At 46.5% G+C, this 21,032-nt stretch overlaps 1 protein-coding gene across 7 annotated transcripts in view; it reads right to left on the reverse strand.

The window, feature by feature from the left end:
• COL18A1 (collagen type XVIII alpha 1 chain) overlaps nt 1-21,032 on the reverse strand; it is a 431,742-nt gene that overhangs the window by 184,830 nt on the left and 225,880 nt on the right. For 4 of the 7 annotated variants that reach the window (XM_085645184.1, XM_085645183.1, XM_085645182.1 and 1 more), the window contains exon 1: nt 8,043-9,264. The exons of 1 other annotated variant lie outside the window; for it this stretch is intronic. In XM_085645184.1, the coding sequence (XP_085501310.1) occupies nt 8,043-9,129 (1,087 nt within the window). In that variant the 5' untranslated portion in view covers nt 9,130-9,264. 2 more of the 7 variants (XM_085645181.1, XM_085645185.1) reach the window with 2 other exon arrangements.

A 21,032-nucleotide genomic window follows, 5' to 3' on the forward strand; every position in this document is an offset into this window, starting at 1 on the left:
ATGTCTTTTCTATCCAGCGGGTCCACAGGGTGTCCTCTTACAGGCCTCCATAGGAATTGACTCCTCGTGCCATTATTGGAAAGTGGTTCAACAAAAGCGCTCTCCTCTGGTGTAGCATGCTACCCATGAACCAAGGCGCGCTGGCACCTTGCAAGGGTTTATAAAGACTTACATAACAGCATCTGTGATTCAACAGTTGAGATGGAAAAGCTGCAAGATGCAAGTCTCATCAATTATGATAATGCCAACATGATGCATTTCAGATGTATGCTCAACAAATACAAAGGCAGAGGAAGGTTTTAGATTGAGTAAAAAAAAAAAAAACTATGCACCCCGAACACCCGATATGTGCCATTCTTCCCCACTAACTTGAAATTCAAAATGGAGGAGAAGAAGTTCTTTTTCATGGATCTAAAAGAAGTATGGGAGAAAACTGAGAGCTGGCACCTGGGCAAGAAGAGTAGATCAGCAGGTGCTTTGTGGAGATTTTGGATCGGCGAGTGACAAAGTCAAGTACAAAGAGTACTCAAAAGTAGGCAATTACTTACAACAGTTAGACCATTGCAAGATGGAACACTACAAGCACTGATGGATGGAGGGCCACTGAATACAGTCATGTCATAAGAGGAGAGAGCGAGAGTCTCAGTGAATGATTATTAAGGTACTGGCCCCAAATCTCACCTCCTGTTGCTATACAGATGGACTGCCCCTGTTGGCTAGTTCTTGGCCCTGATCATGAAGGTGGTGCCTCATATTAAGACATGTATACGAAGGCCAAGACTAATAAGGATCTGCTTAATCGTTCCTACGAGCATGGTGGTCTGGACCTCCCACATATGGAGTATTACCAGATGGCGGCACAGCTGCACTCTGCTGCTAAATGCGTCAACAAAGCCTTGTCCAATCAAAGGCTCTCAGTAGAGCGACCACTGGTGCCATGTAACTTGAAAGACCTGTGGATGTGGGGAGAGTTTGGGAGCACAATGTGTGTCATACAACAGAAGTCACCAGGACAACTTGGAAACGGGCGAACAAGAAGCTCACCGGTGACTCCTGTTTGCACTTGCTGCCACTGTAGGAATTAGCCAACTTTGACTCTGCTGCTGCAGTCCTAGATCTGGAATGGAAAGCAGTAATGCAGATAAACTATTTATTTAAATGATGAATAAGAAAAGTATTTTTGCAATGGCACAGTCTCTCAAAGTGGTTATGGCCACGTGGGCTTAGCTTCCTGGCATGCCCTAAGAATCACAAACACTTGTGCTTCGATTAGGCCTGTCATAAGGGGCAGACAACTCACGTCATTATACAGAGCAATAGGATCAAAAGCGAAAGTTACAACAGTGATAGTAATGATGAAATGACATAGAATTTACCTGAAGGTCTGATGGATGTAGAGTTTGCTGGGGCATGTTTGCATGTAAAACTGGTGTTTCTGCAACGCCAGGTCCAGGTTCATACAGTTCAACGTGCTACGCCACTGTGACGAGATGTCTTCTGAATATGGAAGAGCCTTGCTCAAGGTTGGCCTCTCCCTAAAGTAACTTTCTTTCTAATGATGTGGCTGTGGACTTATGTAGATGTGTATTTGTGTAACGTTCCAGAAGCACAGGTTGTTACGACATGAATAAAGTACTGAGAAGGTGTGCGTGGCCCCTAGGCTTGAGCCTGAGATCTAAAAAGAAGAGTTAAGCATCGGCTTCCATCCTTAGTTCTTTCTTCTAGCTGAATGTTTTACAGGTATGATTGGGATGGTCGGAAAAGCACCGACAGTAGGGGGATTGCCAAGGGATGCCGAGGCGCTGATAGAAACGGAGGCCACAAGGAAAGTGGCTCGATGGGAAGATTGCAAGAGACCTGAATGGCTGGACAGTAATGGCCAACGTCCTACTGTTCCCACCAGAAAATAGACCGACATAAGAAAACGCGGACACATATATGGGATTGATGGAAACGCCTACGATAACCAACCTCACACAGAAATATGGGATAATTTATCATTGAATTTGTACAACAACTGAGTCCTCGCTTTACTTGTATTCACAATATCCCTCCAAATCATGTGCAACTGTCTACTGTTAATTGAGGTTTTTATTGTTTTTATCTCTGACACTACATAAAGTTTTATTAAACAAGAAATGCGGTTGCGCCCTAGGTGCCTGCAGCCCTATTACGCTGCATGTTTGGATTTAGAGAAACGTTTTGTACCTCGGCTTACGGTCAAGGAGGCGGCCTAGGTGTTGGTGCAATCACGTGAGCGTGCCCCTGCCTGGCAGGGACACAGGAGAGACAACAGGCCAATCACCCCATCCCAGATAAACTCACAGGCACGAGGCAGCGCTTTCCAGGAACACTCTTGTGGCCTTGAGGCCCCCAGCAGGATACACCTATGACCGCAGACTGCCTCTGATGGCCATCACTGCCAACGGAACCACATAGTGAATGCACAGCACGGCTTATTGTTGATGTGGACTGGAGAGGATAAAACAGGCATGCCGGCTGAGATCCGTGGTGTGTTACTTGTTGCATTAGGCTGGCAAGAATCAGAGGTACCCGTTCTGAAATGGAAGGAAACAAATCAACAGCCAGGGCTCAACCACTGAAGGAGGTAGAAGCTGGATTCACAGTAATAGAGGAAAACTTGACTAGACCCCTTCTCAAAATGAGCAAACAGTGGCACACTCTGTCCTTGGAGGTGGGCAATGCACCACTATATAGAGGCCTACAGGTACCGAGCTTGGCAGTGCCCACAGGGTGAGGTGGCACGCCAAGTGGCAGCCATTAATAAGACCATGGAAAGGCTCAATGCAGCGCCGCTTTATAGTGCCAAGAGGATAGACCGAGGTGCTCTGGTTCAGCAGCAAAGACACACACTAGAAAGACCTGGGCTCATGCTTCAAGAAGAACCCCATAAGCACACAGCAAATACACTCTATACCAGGCAAGAGCAGGTCCCTGAAAATGAACTCTAAATATGAGACAGCAAAAGTTTTTGGGAAGTTGCACTAAGTCAACAAGTAAATTAAAAGCTCATTGTTAAATCCAACACATTGCAGGACCCTCCGGTACCCGCCGACGACAGCAGAACAGTCTTCTGCTGTTCCCGCTACATTTACAGGTGAAGTCCATGGGTTTCAAAGCGTTTTTGTTGATTTTGATGATGTTGAGAAGCAACCACCAAAGAACGATAACAATTCAAAAACGGTATAATATACAGGAACCTCCCACGTCATACGTCATCAGAGCACTAGGATGAGGAAGAAAAGGAACCCCTTGCTCTCTTTGGAGAGTAGAGTTATAGTTCCAGGACGACACCAGATTGCCTTCTTATTCAGGACATCTCAGTGGTCACAGGAGAGGGACAACATTTGACCTGAAGTGGAGCTCTTCCTCCTTCATCTAAGAGCTGGAACAAGCGGAGAAATGGCTGCCCTCTGGGAAAAAAGATGCTCTGTGCTTAGAGGCAGAGAGGGAGTTCCTCTTTCTGGGGATGAACTTCTGTTCTGTTTCTCAGACGTTTATGAGAGAGCTGATTCCACATAGGGAAGCTAGCCATGCCCTAAGGAGAGGGCCTGGTGTCACCAGGGCAGACAGATGTTCGTATCAGGGAACACAAACTTAGCCCATCCAGTAGAACAGGCCAAGAAAAGAACATTCTCCATGAAAGTTGAGGAAAAAAGAGGATTTTAAGTGCCCATTCAAGATTGATTAAGCACCAACTCCTGGGGATTGGGGACATGGGAAAGGGGCCATCCGATGGAAGTGGCTGTGGATGTTCCGACGCCCCGGGAGAAGAACACTTCCTATGTCCAATGTCAAATACTGACCTCTGACCACAATTACTTTCTGTTCCCAATGGAGGGATAGAGTCTGGATCTCTAAGGGAAGCTTGTCGTGTGAACCACTGAGAAACTCCCTGTATCAGCTGGAAAATTCACACAGCATCAGGGTAAAAAGAAATGCACGCCCAAGGTGGCCGGAAGACCCTCTAGTGCTGGGTAGGGAGATAGGAACTTCCTGTGTGGAAAGGTAGAGAATAACCTGCTGTGCCCTGGGACAAGAGATCAACTTCCTGTGGGTGTGCGGGAGATAGCATCCCTACAAAGCAATGGAGAAGAGAGGACACTCATGGAAGGTTGTGGCAGATGATCCCCCTCTCCTATTGCGAAAGAGAGGAGACCTTTATACTCGGGAGCGAGCACCATTGTATGAAACAAGCACTGGCAATGCTAATAGGTCTGGCGTTGTCAATGACTGTTTTGATTTGTCATAGTTTTTGTAAAGCTTTTGTCTTGGGAGGTGAACGGCCCTAAACAATATAAAAACATTAGCTAAAAGAAGAAATATTTCAATTTTCTAAAAGCTAACATTACCATAATATTCCCTGGCACTGAAAGGAACTACAGTGTGCGTGGATGCACTCTTTAGAAAGAGCTGAATACTGTCACACACAGGGAAGTCAGCCAGCGGCTATAGTGGAATGACCAATTGCCCCATGCTGCTGCAGTTGGTGGAAGATAAATGTGAATGTTACAACAACAGACCAATGGCTGAAGATGGCTGGCTGAAACTCCCGATAAATAGATAGATAGATTGATGGATGGATGGATGGATGGATGGATGGATGGATGGATGGATGGATGGATGGATGGATGGATGGATGGATAGATGGATAGAAGGATGGATGGATAGATGGATAGATAGATAGATAGATAGATGGATGGATGGACGGACGGACGGACGGATGGATGGATGGATGGAATGGATGGATGGATGGATGGATGGAATGGATGGACGGACGGACGGACGGACGGATGGATGGATGGATGGATGGATGGATTGATTTAAGGATGAATGATCAACAGGTTTTGGCTATTGTCAGACCTAAAAAATGAAAGTGATGACCCTTATGTACCAAAAGGAAAGAGACGAACTTTCTGAAGGAATGGTCAAAACAGAACACTTCAGCCCCAATTATGAAGACGAAGACCCTTTAAACCAAATATGTGCCAAGGGGGAACCATACCAATGGGAAGGAAAGATCATTCTGCACCAGTTGGGTAAAAGGGACTTCTTGAAAACAGGAAACAGAACTTATGGTGTCTTTGTAGATAGAGCCACCTTCATCACATATGTATGGAGAATGGTGATGTTCCAGTACGCGTGGAGATGAAAAGGGGGAAACGGCCTGGTATTCATGGTGGAGTGAAAGCTAACAGAGAGAGCGACCACCTTCATTTCCATGGCATGTGAAGCAGTACCTCGTGGTGGAGGGCACACTCTACTACACCTCGGTACCCTAGGCCACATTATGACTGCTGCTGCACACAAACAGAAGCAGAAAATACCCTCTACTGCATCAGATAACCCGAAGAGAGGGAACGCCACCTGCTGGACTGAAGAACTGGAGGGCAGAAAATACCCCCTACTACACACAAGGCCCTGTGCTTAGGCTGTATGCTTTACTATATCTTATAACTGGGCATGTGGATAAAGAATCCCCCCTACTACACACAAGACCCTGTGCTTAGACTATATGCTTTACTATATCTTATAACTGGGCATTTGGATAAAGAATACCCCCTATTACACGCAAGACCCTGAGCATTGAGTATTCTCTTTAATGTTACTAATAACTGAGCGTTTGGAAAAAGAATGTCCCCTACTACACTCGAGAACCTGGCGGCAGAGAATCGAAAATCGAAGGGTAGGAATAATTCCTTCTATACCTAAAACCTTGAGTGTTCAGCATACTTTCTTATAAATTAGTAAAAGAGGGCACAGAATACATGTTGTTGTCATCTAGTAGCAAAGCATTCCATATACCCTCTGAAATAGCCAGGATGTGAGGGTCACTAATACCCCGTGCGGTACTTTAGGGTGTTCGGACTGCAGATGCACTATAGCTATGCGCAGAAAGGGAGCAAGTATCCTGATCTACACCACAGTATCCTGGATCAGTGTAACACTACAGTACACCTCGATACCTGGGGCTTGAGAAACCTGTTACTACATCCCACTGTCTCAGAGCAGAGAATCCCCTCTAATTCTTCTCTGTACCATTTAACAATACCTCAGCTCCTGAGGGTAGAAAATAATGCACACCATACCTCAGTGAGAGCGGGTATAGTATGCCTCCTGTTACAAACCAGTACCAAAGAAAGCATGTTCTCTTTTCTATACTGCAGTACCTTGGGTAGTATGTACCCTACTCTATTCTATACTTCAGTATTGAAGTTAAACAACCTCTACTATGCGCACTGCCCTAGGTCAGTGAGTGGCTTCCTTCACATTATCACAGCCTAAAGTGTAGCCTTTACTACAATACCTCACTACCCATGATGTAGAGCATGGCTCACAGTATACTCAGCCATCCCAAGTGAATGTATATCTTTTATCGTACCCCATTATGTATAGCCTCTACTACATCACACTACTTTCGGGTGGTGTAGAGCCTTTATTACACCACATTACATTCGGCTTATGTATAGTCTATACTATGCCTTAGAACTCAAACTATATAAACTGCCTTCAATATACCCTAGGTTAGCATATTGTACACATCACACCATAACCCTCTAGATGGATGTTTACCCACTGCTTTACCCTACTACCTTAGGTTAGTGCACAGCATCCACTAGACCCAAGGGCTATGGTCGCGAATCCCGAGCGGCCCTCAGTCTGTACACTCAGGCCCACTGTGCACGTTTTATGGCCACTTCTGCCAACAGACTGGTCTCTTCATTCCAGCTCTGCCTGGTCCTCCGTCTCTGGGAGACCTCTGTTGCACCTGCAGGCCCCCAGCACTCCCACTTCCCCTCTTGGCCACCGCTGCCACCCCGCCCCCATGCATGTCCCATCAAGTCACTCAATTAGATGCCGCCTCCCTGCTCCCACATGCATTCCTTCTCCTCCCCTCCACCTCCCAAATATTTACCTTTCCCTAATAGGCCTGGGATGGAGTCTACACAATAGTCCACATGACCTAGTCATACAGCCGCAGCCGGAGGAGAAAGGGGAAGAGCTGCCTGGGCTTTCTCTTACCTGCCCGGAAGAGCGAGAAGGGATGGCGCGTCTTGCCTTATTACCTGTGGAGACATTTGCAAGCACGCAAGACTGCTCCGCGTCTTCCTCGGGGAGCGAGTCGCATGACAGCGGCAGCTGGACCCCTTGCAGGTCATGCCAGCACTTGTCTCGTAGGACCTCACAGAACCCGCGGCATGGGGGTAGGAGCAGTGGCGGCACCGTTGGGAGGGAAGCATTGCACCTTGGCACCAGCAGCAAGCAGATAAAGGACTCCACGAAGCAGTGGCATCCTGAAGTAAGCAAGCCCCCCCATTCATGCAAAGCAGCCCGGACCTCCTGCACACTGCTATGGTTCCAGAAGTTGGGCAACTGAAAGTTGCCTATGCCACGTCTGTGGCAAAATGGCAAGTCGACTGGAACAGGTAAGCAGTGTGCTGCAGTTAGCGTCCCACTGGGGTAGAGGGATGGAGGCCCAGCACTTAAATTACTACTAGAAGCTGAGGCAGAAGCTTTAGTGCTCGTTAGTAAATCAAATTCATGAGAGTCGGAGAGATTGGCGGAAAAATGTCCCAGTGAAGGGATATCGCTATTAGAAAGATGCAGGCTACTAGTTCTACTTAGCGGAGTAACGGCTATCCCAGAATGCATAGCATGGTCAATGCTTGGATCGGATTGGCTGCTGCAGTTTTGAAGGCTGGGGTCACCAGTCCCACACAAAACAGATTGGTTCAAATTTATCACATAGTGGGATAGGCCGTTCTGGAAAGCCCCCGCCACCTCCGACGTGCTCCCGCCAGGCCTACTGGTGGTGTGGTTACTCTTCAGGGTCTGTGAGTCCCAGGAGGTCTCTGTGGGGGATACTTGGGCTCCAGCTTCCGCACCTGCTGAAGAATCTGGCTGGGCGGCCCTGGGAGTATTGGTGTGGATTGCCTCCTGCCTGCCTCTAGAGGCAGGGGTGTAGAGATGCACCGGTGGCATGGGGGTAACACCTGGAAGCACTGGCAAAGAAGCAATACCTGGCTGGTGCTCACCATTGTCTGGCGCATGTCCGGTCCCATTTCGAGAAACAAAACTTCTGGCCTTATTCTGTGGTAGGGGGAACAACATCCTTTTGGGAAGTAGTGGGTGTGTGTCTGTCACAGTCAGCGGGCCTGGCATAAGACTTTTGCCATCCTCTGTGAGGTTGACCTTTGCACTCTGGCTACTCTCTGGCCTTGTAGTAACAGTGACCACTTGCTTTGCCTCCTCGGTCGCTGTCAGCTGGATGCCTCGCTCCTCCAGGACCTCCAGTCCTAGAGGACGCAGGCCGGGGTCAGCGGATCCATCGGATTCCTCTGTGGCGGCAGGCGCCGTGATGAGTATAGAAGCAGTGGGTCCCTCAGCGCCTTCAATCTCTCTGGTTTCTTTATCATCCCATTTCTGCACCAGGTCGCGGATTCCTTCAGCAACATTTAATATCTCGGCCCCAACACCGGCAAGGTTTGGCTTTGGTTGAGTAGGGGGGTGCTCTGGTTGCGCTATGGCTGAGGGCGCGGGCATGGCTGCAGCAGTGGTGTTCACTGCACCCATGCCTGATGCAGAGGTGCCCTCTGGTTTTGTGCCCACTGCTGTGTCTGCTTTTCTCAGTTGAAAGATGTCCCATACTTTCTCTCCAGACTGCTCTTTGGTGGTTGGCAGTGTTAGTGTGGTGCTGACTTGCGGCTCCATGGGTGCGGTGGAATGTGTCTCAGTGGTTCCAGGATCGGTGTTGGCCAAGAGTTCATGGCCCTTGGCAGCAGGTGCCCCTGTGGATGCGGGCACCGTTCCGGCCAGCAGCTCCTGCAGTTTGGTGGAAGGTGCCTCTGTGGGCTTGGCCAGCAGTTCCTGCGAGGTGGGGGACACAGTCCCCGCTGCAGTGGCTTCGGACTGCTCTGCAGTTGAAGGGTAGCTTGGGTCACTAGTCACTGGTGGCAGAGTGGTCACGTCGTTCTTGGCATTGCCCCAAAACCATCCTAAAAGCTGAGCATCGGCCACTGAGAGACAGGTGACCAGCAGCATCAGGGAAGCGACCTCTCGACTCACGCGAGCCATTGATGATCGGTGCCCGGAGGTCCTCGCGCCCATGAATGTCCCAAGGGCAGGGCGCGTGCCCTCTGCTGCCTGCGCTGCCCTTCACGTGCAGGGGAAGCCGGGGAGGTGTGTCTGGTGCGGCGCGGAACCCACGCTGCCTGCCAGCCCTGGCACGGCGAGGGGAGGGGCGGCTGCTGGGGCAAGAGAGGGCAAGAGAGGGGCGAGTGGTAGCTGCGGGGCTGTGAGACCCCGTCAGAGCCCTGGCATCGTCCGGGCCAAGGTGAGCCCGAGAGATCCTGGGACGGGAGCTGTGCCTGGCGGAGCCTGCCTGGGTTTCTACACGAGCCAGCCCCTCGCTGCTAACTATTTATCTGCCGCCCTCAGACTCACATGGGCCCTTAACTCTTTCCTGCCCGGGCGTCAGATTTCAAACTCCTCGTTCAAGCGGCCGTGGTTGCAGGAGGGGCCCTGGGCGCATTGATGCACTTGACACCTGACACCAGGGTCCCCGGTCGAACTCATGCCCCAGGAGACTGGACAGGCGGAACAGTGGGGTGCCTAGAAAAAGTTTAACACGCTAACTTTTCACCGCACAGAAAGGTCGTCGTGAACGAGAAGCCTGTAATGTTTAACTATTACTGCCTCGAACTGGAACTCTGCATGGCCGAGGCGCATTGGTAGACCTCGGTGGAGTTCGAGTACCGAAATAGCAGGTCTGAGGAGCTATGTGCAGTTCCAGTACCATCAGCGGAGGATTGAGGCGCATTGATTGCGTTAAAAGAATCCCAGAGCTGATGGCCAGGATGAAGGGATAGAGTGATCCTACATCCTTTCACTCCTGTTTTCGAGATTCATTTTTGTGCTTTTCCCATGAGCTGCCTTGATGCTTGGTGGTCACCCAGCCCTGTTGGTGGTCCAAATCTTGTCACCTAAGATGTGTTTCTTACCCTGCTCACGAGGGTGCACTAGATGAAAGTCACATGAGCACCAAGCCTCTCGATAATATAGGTCAAGGGAGGTCAACAAGGGTCTGGAGTAGGGCATGAGGGCCTATGTTTATTAAAAAAAAAAAATTAAGTAGGGTCGAGAGGAAGTGTCAGGAGCCCTCCTCACCTAGATTGACTCTATTTTGGTTAAGGATTAGATAGAAACCAACAGTATCAGGGGAACAGACGATGAGGCATCAAGAGATGCAAAGATTGCCCATAATGTAAGAAGAAAGCCAGAAGAACTGTAACAGAAGGCTGGAGCAACGCCAAAACCATGTATTCCGATTGAGGGCGGGATGAGAAGGGTAGTGGGAGGAAGCATGCCCCACACTGGGTGCCGCAGTGCAGCTCTGAGTAAGGCACTCCACGACTAGTAAACTAAAGAGAGCCTCACTGTCTTTGTGGGTAGAGTTAGATGGAAACAAGTTACTGAAGACTGATGAAGTGCAAAGGTCAGAGTGGCATAAATGCATGATTAGGCGTGTTCTGTACAAGTGAAGATCCACAAAGGGCTCAGTCTAAAACTCTTTGTAAATGACTCGGCCCCAGCAAAAAGGACACACACTACAGGCATCCTCACGAAAGACAATGAGCCACTGACATTATTGGGAGAGATGAACATTGCAAGAGATGAAACTGCACATTTGAAGAGATAAAAGTATCAGAAGAGAGGGAGGAAAACTACACTCTAGAAAGATGAAATGTCTACACAACAGAAGAGAAAAATCTTGTAGACTACAGAAGAGGTGAAACTACTTCCCAACAGAAGAGATAAAATCGATGCACAAAAGAGAGATGAAAAGAGATGTAAAAAACTACAGGAGCGATGAAAACTACACACCAGAAGAGATAACAACTATGCACAGCAAAAAAGATGAAGATTTTGTACAACAGAAGATATGAAAATATATTAAAACTACAGGAGTGTTACAAAATACACATCAGAGGAGATAACAACTCTGCACAATAAAAGAGATGAAGACTTTTCATAAAAGAAAAGGTAGATCCCCGGCACACCAAAAGAGATGAAAGCTCTGCACATTGGAAGAGATGACAACTACATATTAGAAGAGATCAAACTCTGCACAACAGAACAGATCAAAACTCTGCTATCAGAAGAGATAAAACCTCTACACACCAGAAAAGATAAAAACTCTGTACAAAGAAAGAGAAGAACATTACACATCAGAAGAGATGAAAACTGCACAATTGAAAATAAGATAACACAACAGAGCACATGAATTCTCTGTTGTACAGAACAATGACTACTCTTCACTTTGGAAGAGATGGAAACTAGGAAAAGCGCGAGCCTGGGTGAGCGCGCCATTAGGGCCCGGCCCCCCCAGGCCCCAAGCCACACCCCCCATGTTTCTATGATCCTGGGATTGGCCAGCAGCCTGGTGGGCTGCTGGCCGAGCGAAGTCCTTCCGGGTCAGGCCGGGACGTATTTCCGGTCGTAGGCCTGGCCCGGAAGGGGGGGAGTCAGGGTAGGGGCTATTTAGCCCCGGGTCTTACCTGGCTCGCCCTCTCTTCACCTGTAGCCGCCCCCTGGACGAGGACAGTTGCAAGCTCCCACCCACCCGTCCCTCGGTTTGAGAGGCTTGGGGTAGGTAATGGCGGAAAAGAGACCACAAAACATTGATTTCCGGGGTAACGGGAGGCATACTTACATACTTCCGAGGCCAGCACTGAGGGGAGAGACGGTAAGCTCCTCGCAGAGAGAATGGGGACACCGGCTGGGGAGGCAAGGGCACCAGGTCACAAACGCCTCCCTCGCAGCCTGGTGGTAGAGGGGTGGGCCCCGGAAAGGACGGACAAGGATCGAGGGCTAGGGGCTCACCGCTCAAGGACGCAGGTGGGTTGCGCCTTGCGTGGTTCTCAGTAAGAGGGGCAAGCCTGAGGGCCCCTTGGTGATGGGGGAAGTAGATAAATTCATAACCAGTGGTTATGATCAAAGGTTACCCCTGTAAATATGTATAAATGTAAAGTCATGTTTATGTTTATGAAGTAATTTTATCTGTTGGTTATTAAACATGGCCATTCTTCAACCCACATTCATGGTCGGGCAAGTTTGATTGTGGGAGTGCTGGGGTTGTGGCTGGGGACTAATTGGGGGGTCCGGGCTCTACAAAGTACTAGAATTGAAGCATTGGAGCAGATGAAACCTCTGTGCATCAAAAAGAGAATAAAATTGCATATTCAATTAGATTGAAACCTCTGCACATTAGAAGAGATGGAAATTCTACACAAGAGTAGAGAAGAAAACTCTCCACATCAGAAGATACTAAATGCCTGCACTTCAGAAGAGATGAAACCTCTGCACATAACAAGAGATGAAACCTTTGCATCTCAAAATAGACCAAACTTCTGCACATCCGAATAGATTACACCTCTACAAAACAGAAGAGATGAAAATCCTACACAGTATCACAAAAGATGAAAACTACACAACAGAAATTATGAAAATGCTAAACATCTGAAAATATATCTGCACATCAGAAGAGAGGAAAACTGCACATCAGAAGTGATGAAAACTACATATCAGAAAAGAGATAGATGAAAACTACACAGCAAAATATATTAATTCTGTACACTGCAAAAGAAGTGAAACCACTAGCCAATGGGAAAGATTACACCTGTGCACAACAGGTATACAACACCTCTGCACATCAGTAGGAATTGAACCTCTACACATCATAATAGAAGAAACCTCTGCACACCAAAAGAAATGAGAACTCTGCATATCAGACAAGATGCAACTCTGCACACCAGAAGAGTCAAAACCTCTGTACATGAAAAGAAATGAAAACTACACATCAGAGTACAAAACCGCTGAAAACGTTGCACATCAGAAGAGATTAAACCTAAGCACATTGGAAGAAATGAAAATTCTGCACATTGGAAGACATGAAAACTACACATCAGAAGAAAACTATGCCCACCAGAAGAGATGAAAATACTGCACATGAGAAGGGATCAAATCTACATATCATAAGAGATGAAAACTATGCATGACAGAAGTGATGACAACTCAGGATATCAGAAAACATAAAACCTCTGCACATTAGAAGAGATGAAACCTCTGCACATGAAAATAGATTAAAACTACAAATGGAAATAGATGAAACCACTCATAAAAATAGATAACAACTCAACTCTAAAGAAAAAATAAAAACTGCAGAACAAAATAGATGAAATCTTTACACAACAGAAAACATGAATTCTCTGTAGAACATAATGAAATGAATAAATGAAAACTCGGCACACTAGAAGAGATGAAAGCTGCACATCACTCGAGATGAAGATTCTGCACATTAAAATAGAGGAAAATTATTCAATTCGGAAGAGATTACATGTCTGCACTTCAGAAGAGATTAAACCTCTGCACATCTCAAGAGATGAAAGCTCTGCACTTCACAAGAGACGAAACCTCTACACAACAGACGAGGTGAAACCTACACACAACAGAATAGATTAAAACTATACACAACAGAAAAGAAGGTGCAAAACTACACAATACTAGAGGTAACAACTGTACATCACAAGAGGTGAACACTACACATTGGAAGACAAGAAAACTACACATCAGCATAGATTAAATCTCTACACATCAAAAGATGGGAAAGTTAATGCCTTTGCATCAGAAGAGATAACGTTTCTGCAGGTCAGAAGACATGAAAGTTAACCTCTACACAACAGAAGAGCTGAAAAGTCTGCACAACAGAAGGAATGAAAAGTCTGCACAATAGACGTGGTTAAACATTTGCATAGAAGAAAAGAAGAAACCTCTGCATAGCAGAAAAGAGGAAACCTCTGCATTGCAGAAAAGAAGAAACCTCTGCATAGAAGAAAAGAAGAAACCTCTGCATTGCAGAAAAGAAGAAACCTCTGCATAGAAGAAAAGAAGAAACCTCTGCATAGCAGAAAAGAAGAAACTTCTGCACATCAGAAGAGATGAAAATGATGTGTACTGAGCGAGATAAAAACTGCGTGTCGAAAGAGATATACACTCTGCTTTTCAGAAGAGATGAACGTTATACAATATAGAAGAGATGGGAATGGGATATTTGAAGAGATCGAAATGGAACTTTAGAAAAGATAAAATCTCTGCACCACAGAAGGGCTGGAAAGTCTGCACAACAGAAGGAATGAAAACGCTGTGCAATAGATGAGGTTAAACCTTTGCATACCAGAAAAGAAGAAACCTCTGCATAGCAGAAAAGAAGAAACCTCTGCATAGCAGAAAAGAAGAAACCTCTGCATTGCAGAAAAGAAGAAACCTCTGCATTGCAGAAAAGAAGAAACCTCTGCATTGCAGAAAAGAAGAAACCTCTGCATAGAAGAAAAGAAGAAACCTCTGCATAGCAGAAAAGAAGAAACTTCTGCACATCAGAAGAGATGAAAATGATGTGTACTGAGCGAGATAAAAACTGCGTGTCGAAAGAGATATACACTCTGCTTTTCAGAAGAGATGAACGTTATACAATATAGAAGAGATGGGAATGGGATATTTGAAGAGATCGAAATGGAACTTTAGAAAAGATAAAATCTCTGCACCACAGAAGGGCTGGAAAGTCTGCACAACAGAAGGAATGAAAACGCTGTGCAATAGAAGAGGTTAAACCTTAACATACCAGAAAAGAAGAAACCTCTGCATAGCAGAAGAGATGAAAATGATGTGTACTGGGCGAGATTAAAACTGCACGTCAAAAGAGATGAACACTGCATTTCAGAAGAGATGAACGATATACACTATAGAAGAGATGGCAATGGGATATTTGAAGAGATGAAGATTGAACTGCAGAAAAGACAACATCTCTGCACCACAGAAGATATGAAAACTTTGCATAAGACAAAATATGCAAACTTTAGGAGGAGGTGTGAGATATCGAGCAGGGATTATCAAATGACCAAAATATTGTAGCCATAATCCTGAGGACCAAAATATCGACAGGTAAGGATATATAGGTGGTTACCGCCGCATTACACTTAATTCCACATATATGTACCTAGCTGAAATTCATATATTCAAGGTTGCTCCTAGATAGTTTGCCTATGTAATTCTGGTAAATCAATGTTCCCTACTCGATATTCAGGATCACAACTCAAATTCTGCAAACTGGAAGAGATTAAAACTTTTCATGGTAGAAAGGATGAAATCCCTTAATATTAGAAGAGATAAAAACCCTGTGCATCAGAAAAGATTCAAAACTCTTCACATTAAGTGAGATGAAATCTCTGCACATTCAAAAGAGCTGAAAATAGCACACGAGATGAGATGAAAATTCTGCAAATCTAAAGGGATTATAACTCTGAACATTTCGGAACAGACTAAAGTTCTGCCCAACGGAAGAGAGGAATGCTCTGCACTTTAGGCTTCTTCTGATTCAGCTAAGGCCACCGGAGTGAAAGTGAAAACCCCTCTGCAAAGGTTGCACTGCAAACAAGGAAGGGACCAGTAAAAATGGAAGCTCTGGCAACAGATAACTGTAACATAAACTACATGTTTAGTATTCCATGGTGCTTCGGAGAGAGGGAGGCTTGCAACACATCTGTAAAAGAAAATGTAAACATCTAAGTGGAATACACAAGGATTCGGAAAATCTGGACTGGGAGAATGTGGGCAACAAGACTGCAGACTCTGCTGGCCTTCCACGGAACCTTAATAGCAACCGAGTGAGTGTCAATGTGTCTTGGGAGGAGATCGCCATGGCATCAGGCTACACGGACTACATTGGCATGTGTTCCACGAGGGAAGCTCTGCCTAGCTTCAAGAGCGATAATGAGTGTGATCTCTGGGTGTGGCAGCTTCCTCTCGCCTCATGTGTCGAGGACCCAGCATTTTATCTTCCAGGAACACTGTGCTCATTTCTGGCTCTCGAGATGGTGGTGTTTCTGGGACAGAAAGCAATGCAAGTGTTACAAATGGTGGGGGTCCCCAGTTCACCAAGTTGAAGTAAAGTAATGCTCTCCAGAAGTGTCTTTTCTTTTGCATGAAAGAGATTATTGGACAAGCCTTGATGGGATAAGAGAAATTGACTTCTCCCTGGTTCTTCTGCCCAAGAGTGTGTACAACCGCACGCATGCCCTTCACTGACCTAGGTCTCCTCTCTGTAAACCCACGGTGCTGTGGAGGCCACTAAAACAGAATTATGCGGTGTCTTTTTACATCATCGTGCATATATAGCCTGCAGCCTCTTTCTAAATTCCAGACTGGGGCCGCAAGTACAAGAAAAGAAAGTCCCACCCTCAGAAAGGCGGAGGAATACTACATTCAATTGTGGCCAACATCCACGCGCCCAAATCAAGGGTTAGAGAAGATTCCAGAAAGCGGGGATTGTTCGGGCTGACGCCAGCCCCTCTCCGAGGACAGGCCCGTGAAATCACGGTGTTGGTACCGAGCAGGTGTGCTCCAGTCCAGGCAGCTGTCTGCAAAGAATGGGCAACTGATAAAGGGAATTCGTTTTTGTGCTCGTGCCAGTCTCGGTGCTACAACAAACCAGGGCGGCAATGCATGCAGGGCTTCAAAGTCAACGCAAAGACTTCGCAGACTCAGATAAGGGGCTGTGTGAAAATAGCAGGGCGGCCCGGAGGCGCTGGCGCAGCTCCAGGGTGAAGTAACTGTGTTCAAAAGCGGAAAGGCGGCGATAATTGAATCCATAAGCCCTATTTAGTGTGTGTGTGTGTGTGGGGGGGGGGGGGGGGGGGAGGGGGGTGTCATGAAACGCGGAAGAGAGAAAAGAGACATTTTACAAAAACCCATGCGCTGGGAGTCTCCTTATAAGGAATAACCTAAGATGCAACGGAGAATTTACCGGGCGAGCCACATTATGGGCCCCATTATAGGACCCCATTCTCTAAACGAACCTGTAAAACGGCCGCCACACACGGGGAAGCTTATAAATAGGGGTGTGCAAAGGTATTCTTCTGCCTAAAACGTTTTTCAAGTTTCTCTCAGCGAAGATGATGCACACTTGCTGAATTTTCCTCTGAAAGTTTACTTTTCTTCAAGCATTTCTGTTCACAATTAAACATGTCTGCAGATTTTGTCTTTGCAAGTTTACCTTTTCCAAAGCTTTTCTATAAACTGTGGCACTTCTCAGTACAAGGGACTAACAGCCTCATTCAGGGGCGTTGTAAGACCGGGAGGGGATTCTGTCTGAGTAATACCAATACAATTTTCTGTGTTTTTTTCTCTTAGTGCCCGAGTTCTCGAGGTCGGACTGGACATTCCCATGGTGAAAGTGCATGTTTTCTGAGCTGGAAAATTCAGAATCCAAAGGATTATTTTTCCCCTGTGCAAATTTATTGGGCTTTACTTGCCCAAATCTGGGCTGGATAAAAATGCCTAAGTCTGAGTGGAATGTGTGCCCACCTTGTAAAGACAGCTGGGCGCCCTTGGCTCAACATTACACTCCCTCCTAACAAGGGCCTCACTTGCAATGAAGCAGGATGTTCATGGGTGGTGAATCCTGGTGAGAGGAGATGTTATGTAGTCTGTAAAAGTGGGCATTGAGATCCTGTATGAATGACTCCATGTTCCTCCTCCCTCTTTCCATCCAAGCAGATGCCACCGACTGAAACATAGAGGAGCCCTCGTGATCAACATCACTGTAAGAACACTTTGTGATATGAACACCCTAATCACATAGCGCCTAGCACTGAAGCACCAACCACAGCCTGTGGGAAGCGTCAACACAGGAAGAATTTGTACACAGGCCCATCTTCTTTTAGAATTTTGTGACTTCCACAAAAAGACAAACTTTGGTATTTTCAGATGTACTGTAAACATAAAAAATGCTACTAATATGTAGAAAAAATAAATATTTTGCTGATCTGGTCCATTTTTTGGTAAGAATACAAGCAATGAATTTGGAGTTTCTGTACATGTAACAGCCCATGCTTTAGTTCTGGCAGTGCAAGGAATTCTGACAAACATATTTTCATTTAGAGGTACTTACTACATGGGGACGTGAGCCCTATAATTAAGCAAGTTTAATACATATATAGCATTAAGTGTTAAAATCACTAGCACTATACACTGATTGTTACTGTGTGGAATCAATGCACACAACAAATTCCCTAGCTACACCAAATGTAGAAAGTGAATATTGTGGGCGAGCAACCCTTTTAGGGAAACCACAGCAGTAACATTCCGACCGTCCCAGACCTTAATAAAAACAACGTGTGTCTCCAAGGAACCCTTCCACAAAGAGGAGCTGCCTTATAAAAACAGCCACTAAATCATTGTATTATGGGATACCACTGCCTCCTCCACGCCTCCTCTTTCCTCACACCACTCCATCCCTCCTCTATGGAAATGCGTTTCCACAGAAATTCCAACAAGTACCTTAATAAAACAAGAATTGGCACGGTGTAGAAGTCTAGTGTTGGCTGCTAGACGTTTGGCATTGTCAATGCTTCTTTTCTTGTGTCATTATTTTTTGTGAAAACTTTATTAGTGTAGAAGCTGCTGGGCACTCATTATTTAAAAAGAAAACATTTGGTAAATGAGGTGTGGCGCCGTGGCCAGGGCGACTGACTCCGGAATCTGGGGATCAGGGTTCGATCCCTGGTGCTGGAGGCAGATTAGCCCAGCACCATGTGACTCTGGGCAATAGCTTGCTTAATCTTCCCGATGGCCCCCAGCGCCTAGAGACCCTTACGGGTGATTGTTCGTGCTTTACAAATGTGGATTATTATTGTGTAAGGGGAGAATGACTCAAATCACATTATCCAATGGCAGAAGTGGGCTGCCCCACTGCCCCATGCTCAATGTGTAGTGCAGAAGAAAAAAATGAAAAACACATTGTTAGACAAATGAATAAAGAGGGTTAACTGAAAGCCCCAATAATTAAGTATACTACACATATAGTTTTAGTAGAATTAAAACGTCTTGTCTAATAATAGACCTAAAAACAGATCTTTTTCTAAGTCTTGTACATCACAGCGGTGCACTGATGGGTACGACCCTGTGGCTGTGTTGAGCAGTTAGAGGCAAACCTCCAGAAGGATGTTGGTTTTATGAGACACAGGCACGGCCAGACGGGGAACCCAAAGCTTCCCTGCCAATTCTATAGGACCAGCACCGATGTGGGAGGTGCTGGGGGAGTGCTGGCACAAGTGGGCACTGCTGCCTTTGTTAGTGGTGGCAGATATTGCAGCACTGCTGCAAAGCCGGCCCCCAGTAACAAAACCAGCCCCCACCGCTGAAAAACTATCTCCCACCCTTCCAGCCTCCCAGGGAAACGCCCGATGCCTGGTATGGCCAGTCCAGCCTTGGACACAGGACTGAGGAATGAGATGCCATAGGACGCAGAAGGAAGCCTGTCCATCAGACCTGTGGCAAAGGAATCTAATTGATCACAGGCGAGGCACAGCATCAAACTCAAGACACAGGGCAGCAGAATAATATTCCTTCAGACGCTGGGTAGAGAGGCACATCTCAATCGTGACTATATCAGAAACCGGGCGGCAGAACGAGATTCTGCAAACACTGCACAGAGTGAAATACAGTTATACCAGTTACAGGCAGGAAAACATACTCAGCTAATTCATTAGACATGTGGCACAGGAAAGATGCCTGTCAGGCTCAGGACAAAGGAATAGGTTTCCATCAAACACAGGGAATAGTGAGGAATACTCACTAACACAGGACATGACAAAACAATTACTGACTACAATTCCATCAGAGGACAGAGAAACACCACCTGACTCAGGACAAAGGAATACTCTTCCATCAACTCCAAAACAGAGGTATCAAGCAAGTTACACGATTCCACCTTATCCAGAACTGAGGAGCACTGCTCACATTACCCAGAACAGAGGAACGCAATCCCACTTTACCCAGAACAGAGGAACGCAATCCCACTTTACCCAGAACAGAGGAACGCAATCCCACTTTACCCAGGACAGAGGAACACAATCCCACTTTACCCAGGACAGAGGAACACAATCCCACTTTACCCAGAACAGAGGAACACAATCCCACTTTACCCAGAACAGAGGAACACAATCCCACTTTACCCAGGACAGAGGAACGCAATCCCACTTTACCCAGAACAGAGGAACACAATCCCACTTTACCCAGGACAGAGGAACACAATCCCACTTTACCCAGGACAGAGGAACACAATCCCACTTTACCCAGGACAGAGGAACACAATCCCACTTTACCCAGGACAGAGGAACGCAATCCCACTTTACCCAGAACAGAGGAACACAATCCCACTTTACCCAGGACAGAGGAACGCAATCCCACTTTACCCAGGACAGAGGAACGCAATCCCACTTTACCCAGAACAGAGGAACGCAATCCCACTTTACCCAGGACAGAGGAACGCAATCCCACTTTACCCAGAACAGAGGAACACAATCCCACTTTACCCAGAACAGAGGAACGCAATCCCACTTTACCCAGAACAGAGGAACGCAATCCCACTTTACCCAGAACAGAGGAACACAATCCCACTTTACCAGGACAGAGGAACGCAATCCCACTTTACCCAGAACAGAGGAACACAATCCCACTTTACCCAGAACAGAGGAACGCAATCCCACTTTACCCAGAACAGAGGAACACAATCCCACTTTACCCAGAACAGAGGAACGCAATCCCACTTTACCCAGAACAGAGGAACACAATCCCACTTTACCCAGAACAGAGGAACACAATCCCACTTTACCCAGAACAGAGGAACGCAATCCCACTTTACCCAGAACAGAGGAACGCAATCCCACTTTACCCAGGACAGAGGAACACAATCCCACTTTACCCAGAACAGAGGAACACAATCCCACTTTACCCAGAACAGAGGAACACGATTTCGAGGATTAGGATGTAACTGGAGAGAGCAATGTGGCTCCTTCAGATATAGAGACACACCACCTTATTACTCAGAACATGGGAACCTGCCTCTATAACCTGGAGAGAGGAAAATATTTTGATAAGACATAGGACAAAAAAAC

Source organism: Triturus cristatus, chromosome 3_1 (genome assembly GCF_964204655.1).
Source record: "Triturus cristatus chromosome 3_1, aTriCri1.1, whole genome shotgun sequence".
Taxonomy (NCBI): domain Eukaryota; kingdom Metazoa; phylum Chordata; class Amphibia; order Caudata; family Salamandridae; genus Triturus; species Triturus cristatus.